This window comes from Branchiostoma lanceolatum, chromosome 9 (assembly GCF_035083965.1).
Source record: "Branchiostoma lanceolatum isolate klBraLanc5 chromosome 9, klBraLanc5.hap2, whole genome shotgun sequence".
NCBI lineage: Eukaryota > Metazoa > Chordata > Leptocardii > Amphioxiformes > Branchiostomatidae > Branchiostoma > Branchiostoma lanceolatum.
In genome coordinates, this window is record NC_089730.1 from 15705036 (window position 1) to 15718709 (window position 13674).

The 13674-nt window shown below is 40.6% G+C and overlaps 1 protein-coding gene across 4 annotated transcripts in view; it reads left to right on the forward strand.

The window, feature by feature from the left end:
* The window catches only part of LOC136442494 (leucine-rich repeat-containing protein 4-like), a 145115-nt gene extending 133707 nt beyond the window's left edge, over positions 1-11408 (forward strand). For all 4 annotated transcript variants that reach the window (XM_066439381.1, XM_066439382.1, XM_066439383.1 and 1 more), the window contains 2 exons: positions 8210-8451; positions 9077-11408. In XM_066439381.1, coding sequence (XP_066295478.1) covers positions 9115-10920 — 1806 coding nt within the window. In that variant the 5' untranslated portion in view covers positions 8210-8451; positions 9077-9114 and the 3' untranslated portion in view covers positions 10921-11408. The remainder of the gene's footprint in view (positions 1-8209; positions 8452-9076) is intronic.
* Positions 11409-13674: the final 2266 nt, after the last annotated feature.

Genomic DNA, 13674 nt, shown 5'->3' on the forward strand with positions numbered 1-13674 from the left:
ATTGATCACCCCTCATAGACATGCAAAAAGGATGCAAAAAATCCATAGGCGCGTAATTCTTTACTACAAACATCATTGCTTATCTCCTCTTGCCATAGTGTTGACCGTATTGATATTTTCAATCCATACAATCATTGGTAAAAACTTGACTTACGATTCCTTACTTTTTACTCAATGCATTTAGTATAAAATGACTACAAAAACATATCTCATCTAATTACCATATAGTGTTTTCAATAACTGCAAAAAATTGTTTTGGCTGGAATTCCACTGGGGTCGAAAGGTTGATTAGTCATTTAATGTCTGTTTCATGAAGCAACGGGGGTTAATTGAGGGTCACAATAACGTATAAAGAGCTTATTCATAAGAAGGCTAACATGTGGGGTCTGACATGATGTCATATATAGACGACTTCCAGATAGCTAATAACATGGTTGGCTGCAAGCTGCATAATAGCCTGTAGTATTATGTCTATGGGTAGTCTCGTCAATTCTTGTCAATGGACACTGTAATTAAATCATAGCAACCATTTTCCCCACGACAAGATGCATTCAAACCAAGTAATATTCCTTTTGAGATATAGAACAAATGTATCAGATTAAAGGACCGCAGGGACCCAAAAGCCATTATTGTTATTATCAGTTACGAGGGTTATTGCTGACTAGGCGTGCGGTAACAAAGGCGCAATACTCAGCGTAGCCTGTCCAATTATGGGATAAGGTAACTAGATTGAATTGTAAGATGTGAAGCACATTTCGTTGGTAATAAAATGATGCATGACAATGGGCCGAATGGGACACATATATCACTCAGATGAAAAGGAGGCTACTCCTTTTTTTGGTTTGAAAGCAAGCTAGAAACGTTCAATCAGCTCGCTGGAATAAAAATACCATCATAGCCTTTGGAAACTTCCCTTAAACCACACATTCCACATCCTTTGAAAGATAATGTCAATGATTATTATCAATTAGCGCAAGTTGAGGAGCAGACGGTGACCCATTCTAGAGACCTTAGTTAATGATACCTCTCCATTCAACCTGTACATTGTCTGAGAGCTCGTCAGAAATACTGTGTTTTCTTTGATGCACTTCATTTAGGTCTGCTAGTATAGAAGCAATATTGTAAAGATCGACTTATGGCTATGAAGGATTCTGTTGAAATCTGAAGCTTCCTTAAAGCAGGTCTTTAGTCAGAGTGATACTGATAGCGCTGACGATCGGTCGCATTTGAATTCTTAATCTTGATGTACCCCAAAGTTCAATCAACTGTACGATAGTGACTATCTAAGTTGTATGTTACAAGGGAGGTCAGTTCTGTTGGCATGTGCAGTAACTTTTTTCTGGTTAAGTACATTGAGGAAATGTATAAATTGTTGGCAACCCTCGCCTAGTGAAGAAGTATGCTGACTTGAGCTAAAGCCTGTCAAGTCAGCTAATTCTTTGTGAATACTTGTTGTAGAATCACCATTCTTCTTACCCTTCTCAATTGGCATTTAGCAAACATTTCTATTGAAGCAGTTTCACATCACTCTTTACAAAGTTCCAAGACAGCTTTGACTTAACTGACTTACGTGAGGATATTGCATTGACTGTGCATGTGGAGCAACCTTAGTGTTGGGAATGGCTTTTATTTCTGGATAAATATAACTTCTGTTGCCGTGTTGTATTTTGGTATGCTTACCTCAAATAATCTAGGTTAATATTAACTCCGAAAACCGAGGAAACCTTAACAGAGATATTGTGTATAAACATAACTAGGCCTGTCTAAAAAAGCAACATATTTCTAACTTAAAGGAAAAAAAATGCAGCCAATAAACGCCACACTTTCCGGGCTCCAGATGAATACTAAAATTCCATTTATAAAAAGCGTCAAAAAGTTATAATTGCTCGTAAAATTTTCATGAATTGTGTTTTCCAACATCATAAAATCGGAACTAAAGCACTCTCTTTCTACAGGCACCATTTGTTACGGTCTGCTTATTTAATCTGCGCCACATTGTATGCAACACGGGGCGTATTCATTACCAATTGATATCAAAAGACTACCATCAAATACTGTGGAAAAAAAGAGTGTCTTAAATAAAAGGCATCGTAAAACGCATTTCATTCATAACTCCTGTAATTGAAATGTTACAATTTTGAAATCCTTGTTGGCTATCAAATTACAGGGTTACAACCAATGACGAAATGTGGTAACTACATGTTTTCAGCTTTTTGCGCTTTGTGTTTTGTGTGTGTGCGTGTGGTCAACATATGGCAGTTTTCATTTTTTTTTAAACATTAGCACGTAAACAATAGACATGTCACCTCATCATCACTATGCCCATAAACCTTGCAGTAAAATGAGCGAGGCGAGACTTTCATCAACCTCCTTCAATCATCATAAATCTTCTGACACTGTTGCCAGTCCCCCCCTCGCCACGTAATGGTTTTCATTAAGATATTACCATGTACAAAGTCATAAACAATAATTGCGTTTGACCTGTCCAAAGTGATAACCACTGGGGACCTGGCCCTGTGGCAACTGTATTATCAATCTTTGTTCCGACCGTATGATGCATGGTTAGCTGTGTGGAAAACTCCTCACGCGCTTTTGTAACGCAATGTTGTTGATATATGGTCGCGAATGACGGTCAGTTACCTTAACGTAGCTTGTTGGTTGTGTACCTACCATAAATTATATCGCATTCTTGGACTTGGAACAAAACTTATACATTTCTAAGAGCAAAAGGATACAAGATGAATCTTTAACTAAAGATAATGACATACTACAAAATTAAAAGGACATATCAACAATACCGGTACACGAAAAGTGGGACTTACCAATGGTGGTAAATGTCTAGTAATGGTTGAAAGAAAAGGAACCATCATCAGACTTACCTGACATTTACCACCATTAGTAAATCCCACTTTTTATGCTGCATGTAAGTAGCGACATATATGCTATTGAACCTAGAAATTGTGTCCTGTTCCAGCAGTCTGTAGCTGGAGAAAATGTGTAACCGGGTCATTAGATAATTGTGACTCGCAAATGCCAATTCTACAGATTAGTTCAAACAAATATATAAGATAAGATTGCTTCACTTTTGCAATTACTAAACGTATCTGACGGAATAAGTCATATAATCACAACTGCGTGCACATAGGATTAAAAAGGCTTAAGGGTACAATCTGCAAACGCTGTTGTTCTCATTAGCCAAATAACAGCGGGAACACTGGAAAGGTACAAGGAAAAAAACAACTAATCACTAGAGTGATGTTCAATCATGTGAAAAATAGCTTATTCTAAAGTATGTAACGAGCATAAACTTCATACGCAGGGATGAACTCTAAACATTCTGTTGAAATATGTGTTGAAAACTTGCATACAGGAGCTAATGCTGACAATTAGGTACAGACATCCCTAGACCTCCCAGGTTGCCGAAATGATTGACGGGATATCGGGCCCCGTTTGGCATGGCCCATTTAAAGCACATTTTCTGCCAGGTTTATATATCCCCTTGTTATTTTTTGCTTACCCAGGCCTTTCGACTGGCCGTTTCTTCCTGTTCCCAATACTTAATTGTTTTGCCCCAGATACATTCCTCCTGTCGACATCGGATAACAGAAGTGCGTCACACTCTTTTGGGGTTTCGTTAAAATCGTCCAACAATGGCAAAAATGTCGCTAGTGACGTTTCCGTTTGTCCTGTGCGTTTTTTTTGTGACGCAACGCTTTTAGACAATGATTGTCATTCAGTGTAACTCGAGGGATGTGGTTTTGTTTTTTAAGAACAAAATATCATCTGTATGTACAGTCGTACTTTTTGTTCGTGATTTAACCTGATCATGGTGCACACTTGTGGCTCGTAAACTGCTTACCATTATCCCACTAGAGATGGCCAAGCAGTAACAGCTTTACTGGTGAGCACTTTGCTATTCAGTTGACGCGGTTACCTAACTCACTCGAAATGATATCGATAATACATAATTTAATTTGAAAAAACTGAGAAGCATCCAATTAAAAGTATGGCACTGAATTGTGTCTGTACTTTTATGAAGTCGTCCGATTATGGCGAAGTTATTCCCAGGCGATTCAGCACAATAAATTGTTTCATCACTTAAGATAGGGACAACTCCATCACTCTAAGTCGATTGAATGGCGAACTCCACGCCCCCACTTCCCTGTTCATAAAACGCTTTTGGTCCCCAAGGAACAATTCTGAAGTTCAAAGGCACCGGGGCTGGTACTAAAGGATGCTACAGACTCAGAGAGATACATCTCGTGAATGGAGGTGGCTTATTTTCGGTGATGAGTTTTTGGGGTTGACTGAAAGGAGAGAAATGGCAGGGCTGATAATGTACATGCATGATGGCCCAAAGCTACGTCACAGCGTAATTTACTATTGATGGTAAGATTGCAACAGCTAGTTCTTCTGATGTAGTAGAGTTCCGGTCATGCAACGCCTTGGTAAGTGGTTTCCTGTTCTTCCATTCTGTTCTAGATGGATGATCAGTAAGCTGTTCTTGAAGTTACGCCCTTTCTGGCCTTTAGATTTTTCTCCCCTTTAGAATTAAGCATTAGGTTACTAATAGGTGCATGTTGTTGTAATAAAGCCATAGCCTCTTCGATCCATATAAAATGTTTATTCAATCCATAACACGGAATTACAATATCAAAATATCAGACTCCCAGATGTCTATCCGACATCCTTCATTAGTGATTTATTCATATTGTAATCCAGTAGTATAGATTGAATAAAAAGTTTATGCTTTAATTTCCTGGGTGACTAATTTTCACAAACGTATGAATGGTGATGTAACGTAGCCTGGGTGCCATCCTATTTCTACCGGGGCTCCTACACTCGCTACCCTCAAAAAATATTTTTGAGGGTAGTGAGTGTAGGAGCCCCGGTAGAAATAGGATGGCACCCAGGCTAATGTAACGTTTTAGGTAAGTAAGATTTGTAACTGACCAAATCAGATGCCACACATTTCTATGTGTGTGGGTTGAAGGTAGATTGTATCTGGATGCTACGGAAAAACCTTGAAATCGCAACTAAATAACATCAATAGAAATATCAAAGTCGGTTGACAGCTATGAAGAATGAACGACGTGCATAGAAATTGATGCAGTCGAGAAATATGACAGTAGATATATTCAATTAGAGACCATCATTGATATTAGTTGTGAAACATCGGGGAGAGAATCACGTTGGGAGGGGGTGGTGGTTACAGGGTAGCAGCATGCTATTCATTTGGAGGTGCAATGAGTTACTCCCACCCTTCAGTGGACCGAACACGTACATGTAGGACGGACTATTTGAAATGAAGACATGTCCACAAAAAATCATACATTTTACGCTAATTGTAAGTAGATCCATCACTGACGCATAGGTTAGACTTTAAACTGATAAGAAAATGCAGGACATCTAGATGTAGCTTACTTGACGTAAGCAATAGCCTGAGAATCATTAACAAACTTAATCGAGCTCTGTTCTTCGTACCATTTAAAATGTTAATTCCTGCCGTACGCGTGCTGTTAATTCATGTTCATAATAGGCATTATTTTATGTTGTTTCCACATAGGTATAGTATTATTCATCGTAGGAGCATCCTAGTACCTTAGGTTTGGAGATACTAAGTTCCGTATCAAAAGGCTGGTATCAGAACAATTCGGCACTAGGACAGTTCGGTCCCCAGTTAGGCGATCAGGGCGATTCGGCACCAGGTCCAGCATGAGTTATGGGTAGGGTTACGGTTTCTTTCATATCTTTATTCGTTTGAATCACGTTGATCTTACACGTCAAATCTTTGCACGCAATATAACACAGCAATGCTATGACACAGTCTGCAATTGTCTCTTGTACAGACGAATAGTGTCGTAAAGAAAGGAGTTATACTGTCCGTTGGTCTGAGCTAAGGGGACACTGACACGGTTAGAATTAGGATCAGGGTTGAGTTAGGGTTAGAGTTTTGCGTCCTCCTGTGGGCGAAATGTCTAGAAACAGTCCTAAGCCTGGTGCCTAATTGTCCTGTTCGGCTATAGCTAGGAGCCGAACTGTCCTGGTGCCGAACTGTCCGACATCCCAAATGGCTACTCATGCAAATGTAGGCAGTGTCCCGCATTGGTGCTTTCCACCAACTGACCATATCACACAAATGCTGTGAGCGCAAGTTTGATATGGATTGATATCACTCTATGCTATAGACGATAGCGTTTGCAAATGATCACGTCTTTGCTCCCTATAGCTGTACTATAAAGCGCTATACAACCTGCAGTACCATTTATGGATCTTTGTCAAGTGATTTATAGATTATGGATAACCAACGCGTTGACTTGATGTTGACATAGATCCGCAATTAGCTTGACATTTCAGTTAGCAATTCTTCCTGTGGCATTTCAGTTAGCAATTCCCCATGTGGTCCTATATAATGTTACGTTACAGCTATAATACATCCATACACAATAACTAATAGACAAGATAACTGCAAATAGGAAGCCCGATAGACACATTGTTCTGGCCTTTGTTGCCATTTGTACTTTATTCTGACCAAACATGAAGTCACCATCGCTATATACATCAGTGGGATTTTGTTTTATCTATCAAACCGCGTAGAGTTGCCGATGCTGCCCCAGCTTGTTCAATCGCATCTGCTGCTGATGGACCAGGGAAATTAATCGTCCTCACTTAGAAACAATATCCCACTGGACACATTAGCCCGGGTCAAAACGCTTGGAGCAAGTGGTTATCTAGCTTACGCACAACTGTAATCTCTAAAGTCGCACATCTGTTCCCTAGGGAAAAAGATTGCCAACGCTTATCCGCCAATGACTTCTGATTCACACCACTTTTGTGAAAGCAGTAAAAACTTAATATATAGATGCGTGCACTGTCATATCGCGTAGTTAACAACCAGCAACATCGTTATACAGGTACCACAGTATTCGATATAGTTTATATCTTAAACCCTTCTATTCTATTAGTAGTAGTATACATCTCCTTGTAACTTCAAAAGATGAAGAAGCTTTCCTGACACATCAAAAAGCACAGCGACTTTCGCAGGGTAAACTTACAACTACAAAATGGAAATACAAAGTATGAATCTAGAAATTCTACTTCCTAAACTATATATAATATCATGTGCAATTGTCTGATATATCAATACAATCAGGTGGAGATTAACATGTCAGTATCTTTTCTGATAACGAACACATGCTACATACATAATAACCGTTATGTCGTTGCCTTTGTTGAGATATACTGATCTACAAGCTGATGGCACAGGGGCTTCTGGCGGCCAAGATGGTTTAGATGGCGGATGGGGACTAGGATCTGGCATAAATGCTTAATGGAATAATGTTAGTAATAAAAGAATTGTAGTAGACACATGGAAAAAACACATCTAAGCTAAGAAGTGTTTTACTACATAGGTTACCTCACGGATGACGCTTGACCTGGAGCAAGCAAACCTGCAAGTGGATCCGTGGAATTATTTAACGCATATCTCTAGGCCACCCATGAAAATAGTATCTATGGCCTACTTTTGACTACCCATGGAAATCAGTTACTCCTTTAACTAAAGGAACCACGGTGACCCTAACAATTTGTAAATAGATAAGGAATAGATAGATAAAAGGATATGCAGGAACATGTAGTATCCTTACCGTGTCTAACTTTACCCCCTTATACGGTGTTTGTAATGTGTATAGCCAGATGGGAGACGGCACCCCGCAAAACATTTAACAACCATAGGCTGATTACTTCAGTTATAAAACCAGTCCAGTAGAACTTCATTGTGGTCTTGTCAATGAAACATTTAAATCGGCCTTCCTGTGTTTAAACGGTTTCTCATTCTGTCTATATTTATGGGTAAATTGGCCATTGGAACAGTTGAGAGTCGAGATAACCAGAATTAAGATATGGATCAACGATAAATGGGTCACCCTTTATACCTTGGATACCAGCTGACAAATTTGCATTAATCAATATTTATTTACTTTCAGGTCTCTTGTACCGTTCTAATGAGTTTTACCAATTGATTCAAGAAACCTCTCAACATGTCTACATACAAAGATAAAGCTTATAGTTTACTATTAGCTAGTTCCATATTTCAGAAATGACTTTGCCATCATGTATGTGTGTATTTGAAAGTGATACGGAAATACAATATGAGAACTAAAATAAAGGATGCTGTTCGTTCATGGTGATGTTATTCTGTTTCATACAGGGTCCTTGGACGCTTGGAGGTCGTTTTGCTCAAGTGGAAAGTGGATCTTAATGATGGTAAATGGTGGATGTGATTGACTTCGCCTGTCAGCTGCTTCGTCCATAAGCCTGCTGTAGGCCCTGGAATAATTGACTCGTAGTGTGGAGCCGTTGCTCGCAGAGGAGCGTCACAAAGGCACCGCACCTGAATGCTACAGCACTCCCAAAGACTGAAAATACCGTATTCTTAGGATTGTTTTTAAGGTATGTACGTTAAGCGCTTTTAAAGGAAATTCGGAAGGATTGTGAAAATGTTCAACTTTATCTATTCAGCAATGAAGTAATTGGAAATTACCCAAATTGTTCATGGAGTGGACCCATCCACTTCATGAGAGTGACTTTAGAGACACGTGACTACAGGAAAGGGCAGTGAGTGCCAGATAACCTGTGTCGCCACCCGTCTCTCTTCAATTATTCACTGTTCATTCAGGGTCCGCTCCGTATGAGAAAAGATTAGATAATTTCAGTGTTGGCTAAGTAAAGTTTAGCCTTTTTATAATGTCATTTACAGATGAACTTTCAAAAATTGCATGCTATCTAAAATGAGATATGCGTTGTTTTCTTTACTAAACCTTGATGGAAAAAAGAAAACCTTTGACATGCCTTAAACCAAAACGTGGTTTCTGCACTGTGCTAAATGCATGCATGCTGAAGTGACCTATTTGTCTAGTGATTCATTACCCCGGCGCCATCCCCCAAAGTAACACAGTAATCATTTTTCATTGCCAAGCCGACGGTAGTATTACAAATGATTTAGGGGATTACCTATTTATTCAGGCACTGTCGCCTGATCGATGCCACTATACACTGTATCATTTTCACATTTCAGATTCTCCTCAGGTAGAGCTGAAAAAGCTGACCACCATCATGTTCAAACCGTTGGAAGCGTGGTTTCCGATGATACTGCTGCTGTACCCGACAGCCGGACAGTGGGACTGCCCAAAAATTTGCGAGTGTAGCGAATTTGCGCAGAGCGTCTACTGCGGAGAAAAGTTCCTATCCACAATGCCCATCGGCATACCAAGGGACGTCAAGATCTTGGTCCTTCATCGTAACAATTTCACAAAGTTGGTGAAAGACCAGTTCTCGTATCTTCCCTACTTGACTAAATTGGACTTAGGTCAGAATTCGATCACTGAAATCCAGGTCGGTGCATTCCAAGGACTGACCAGACTATTAGACCTACTTCTACACCAGAATCAACTATTACTCGTAACGCCTGAGATGTTTTCTCCGCTTTCAAACTTGCAATTGCTACGCCTCTATGGGAACCCAATTATTTGCCTCGACGCGTATACATTTTCCACCTTGCCACTACTCCGGTTCCTAGACTTGGAGCAGTTGGGTACTCTAAGGTCCGTCTCAAGGAATGTGTTCACGGGATTGACAAGTTTGACATACCTGAACTTCGCTCGATCAAACCTCCAAACCGTGCCTTATCTGCAACATCTAACCAGCTTGGAGGAACTGGTTTTGATCGGCAATTCCATCACGATATTGAGCGCTAAAAATTTCGCCGGACTCACAAAACTCAAGAGATTAAACATGTCTAAAAATAGGCTGTTGGAGATTGAACAAGGGACATTTGATGACCTCACGACACTGCAAGAATTGGATTTATCTTACAACAATCTCAGTGGGCTACCTTACGGACTGTTTTCCAATATGGCGGCACTACAAAGCCTCAGGCTGCAGTACAACCCGTGGAACTGCAGCTGTCAGATCAAATGGCTGAACCAATTCCTCCGCACGCACGTTGGGAACGGTGGGACCAACATCTGTGGAAACTGTAAAATCCCAAGACGGTACGAAGGAGTTCTACTTTGTGACACCGCCCTGGAGAAAATGCCATGTTCTCCACCTCTTCTTGAGGCCCCGTCACCAAACGCTACTTTGAACGTGAGTGTCGGGGAAAGTGCAGCCCTGCAGTGCAATGTCAATGCAAAGAACGAAAAAGATAGCTCTATCAGTTGGACAAAGCCCGATGGTAGCTCGGTTAGACCCGGGACATTTCGCTTTAGGGTGAAGCTTACCAAGGCTGGAACGAGATTAAACATCAGCAGAGTTACTATGTCAGATGCTGGGATATATCGCTGTGTTGCGAGGAATTCTGAAGGAAGTGCGACGTTCGACACGATACTAAACGTAACCGGGAGTATCCTACCTATCAACAAGGCAACCGAGATTCCCATGTTGGAAGAACCAATAGAGGATGATTTTGATTCTAGCTTATGCGCAATTCCTCAAGATAGATCGAAGAACAATGGATCTCAGCTGCAGAGAGACATAGGCAGCGATGTGGTTAAATGGCCACCAACAACGGACTCTCTTGACATCACGAACACACCTACGTACAGTGAGGGCACAGGGAGAGAGGGTGTAAATCGCAAAACGTACGTTGTTGGGCTCGTGGGAGCAGTCGCGGGGCTGGTCGTGGTACTCTGGATAGTCTTCTGCCTAGCGACAAAATGTTCAAGGATGAAAAGGAGAAGGAGATGTAGAAAGAAGGCTCAACAAGACATTAAAGGCTGCATGAGAAGAAGTTCATGTCTAGACAATAACAGTAAACCAGAGGACATTGTAGAAATCCCGGACATTCATACCATAACTGGCAAAGGGTTGTACGATCATGAGAACATCACTGTAAATCCTACCGTAGAGACAATAGTTTGATGACATGATTCCATTGGGTACATAGCCAAGGACAAGTACTGCGCAAGGGCGCTGGAAGCAATTAGCTTTCTGACCGATTATGCATAGGCACTCACTTGGCAGCTCTATGCTGCCCTTTGATTTCCATACTATTTTCAGGAACGTATCCCTTGGGGAGCCAAACGGAGCTAGTTTCTATAGCAATACTTGTACATAGTACATAGAGGTGCGATGCCGACTATAGACAATCGGTATCGGCCACTGACGTATAGAATATTTTGTAAACTTTGCGCTAGACATGTAGAAATAAACCTGCTAATCTTACTTAACCTCTGGACAACTTTGAAGTAGAGTGAGCTATCGCTATTGACTGACTGTGGTAGACGTTTTACGAATATTTCCGTTGCAACATCTAAAGTTGTGTCCCATACAATCCTTTTATGGTAAATACCTTACACAACACACCTTGTTGTAGAACTTTTTATGAAAATAAAGACATTTTCCATTTATCCCAACGTACGTTCTTGTCTCAAGCTTAACAATGAAACGTCATTGATCTAGAATTAGAAGAGAGGCATGTACATTGCAATTGAATTAACATTGGAAAGAAAACCTTCCGTACTATGACAGAGGTAGTGAGGTAAGTGCCTTTGATAAACAAGGACTCGCGAGACAGTAAACATTTATTTCTAGAAAATTAGACTTACAAGAAGCATATAACACTTCATCTTGACATCCTCAGGAGGCCTCTTAAACACCCAGAGCGATAATGCGGAAAGCTTCAAAAAGACTCTTCCATCCCCGAGGAATATGCGTGGTATATTATGAATCACTACAGAAGCTAGTGTATCTCTCGTATTCATAATAACTGAGCCACTAAAAAGCCATTTAAGCTATAAACTGTTAGAAAGAATACCACGACGTAAAAGATCATCAAACCGTTATAAGGCGGCTCGATATTTTGTGTGTTACGTGCTATTACACCCGTATCTATAAACACGATCACAGTACTTCCTTCATAATCAAATATGCATGGCAACTATGGTTGGAAAAGGGCAAGGACGACGGTCTTATTTGAATTGAAGTTGAATAACTCCCATTTTAGAACCTAATTATTATCTATAAACCCTTACTTTAATGTCTGCCAAATTTCAATCTGTTTCATCGTTTGGTCTGGTGACGGGGGAAAACTTCGCTACGGAAGAAGACAGAGATGTCGTACACCTTACATGTATGTGATGAAATCTCTAGGGACATTGTCAAAATAGAAGTATTCCTACCGGAAAGAAGTAGCTGCCTACTAGTAGGATATTGGGGTTTTACACAACCGGTGCTTCTTACCTGCTGACGTTTCGGTGTCTGTCAGAGCCCTTTTTTAGAGCTTCTCACCGCAAAAGCGCCACCTATTTTGGCTACATATAGCGGCGAGAAGCAGTACTCCAGTCAGAAGCGGAAGACGGTGTCTTAAACGTCAGCAGGTAAGCAGTCACTGGTTGTGTTAAAAGGAAACTTTAATATCCTATGTTCTACCAACCTGATGAAATGAATTTCTGAAGTATCTGCCTGTCTTTGAACAGACCAGTGAGTTTTGATGTTAACCCACATACATGCACACACAGTGCTGCCATTATCATTACTCGGGGTGCCTCCCTTATTCTTTGATTCGCATTGTGGGATATAAAATTCTCTCAAAAATGTATAAAACAGTATTACATCCATAGACAACGTAGCACCTTAAACAGGGACAGCTGACGTCACTGTTTCCAGTCTGTATATTAAATGCCCCTTGTCACGTGATACTCAGCATCATTAGTCATGTGACAAGAGACAAGATTACCATGTTGATGGAGAGACAGAGTACATCACGAATGGTCCCCCCAAAGTAGAAAACGTTTTCGCTATGTGCAAAGGTTAAATGTTTCTTGGCAAACATTTTCGTTATGTATAAACTAAGATTAAATGTTTCATCAAAAGCATCCCATATGATTACGTTAAGAATACCAACAAAACAATAATTTAGTCAGTCATCCACTTGCTCTACACACAATATTATTGCTCATGCACGTAAGCACGTAAATGCATTTCGTCTAAAATATCCACGTCAGTGGTATACGCACAAGCAGGATGTTCAAGAACTACTCAGACAGGATGGCTCATTTAATTCAACTTTAAGACTGGGGCTGGAGACATATACACGCAGTCAATCTGCAAACCTATAAACTACCACGATAAAAGGTTATCATTTTATCTGAATACTTCCAGAACCTTCTGCTGCTGCTACAATCCCGGGGTCGCGCCACATTCCCTCCAGTGGTCTACGATGTACATAGTAAGTGTTTTTCGAAGTAAGCTTCAGGAATAATCATTATATAGATTTTGAATTTGGTAGGAGATTGTTTTGACGCTTCTGGAATCTTTCTGAAATCTTGACTAGAGCTGGAGCTGACCGTGGAGATTGGCGTCAGGGCGTACGCGACCTCTCCACGGCACCGTGACCTGCTCTCCACCCCGGCCCGGGGACCTTCATGTCCCACCGGTCGTATCTGCCAATCAAGACCTCTGATCACTAAATCCCCGGAAAAAGCATTTCGCTTGGCCGATTCTATCCAGAACACCTGTGCACCCCCAGGACATAAACATTTTCAAGTGACCCCTGCATCTCTTTAATACACTTTTTTGTATACACAGCACTTTACTGTTTCCATTAGTACAGGGCATTTCTGTATGGTCATTGATTTTTGTTATTATTTCAATTCACCTCATCGGCATGTGATT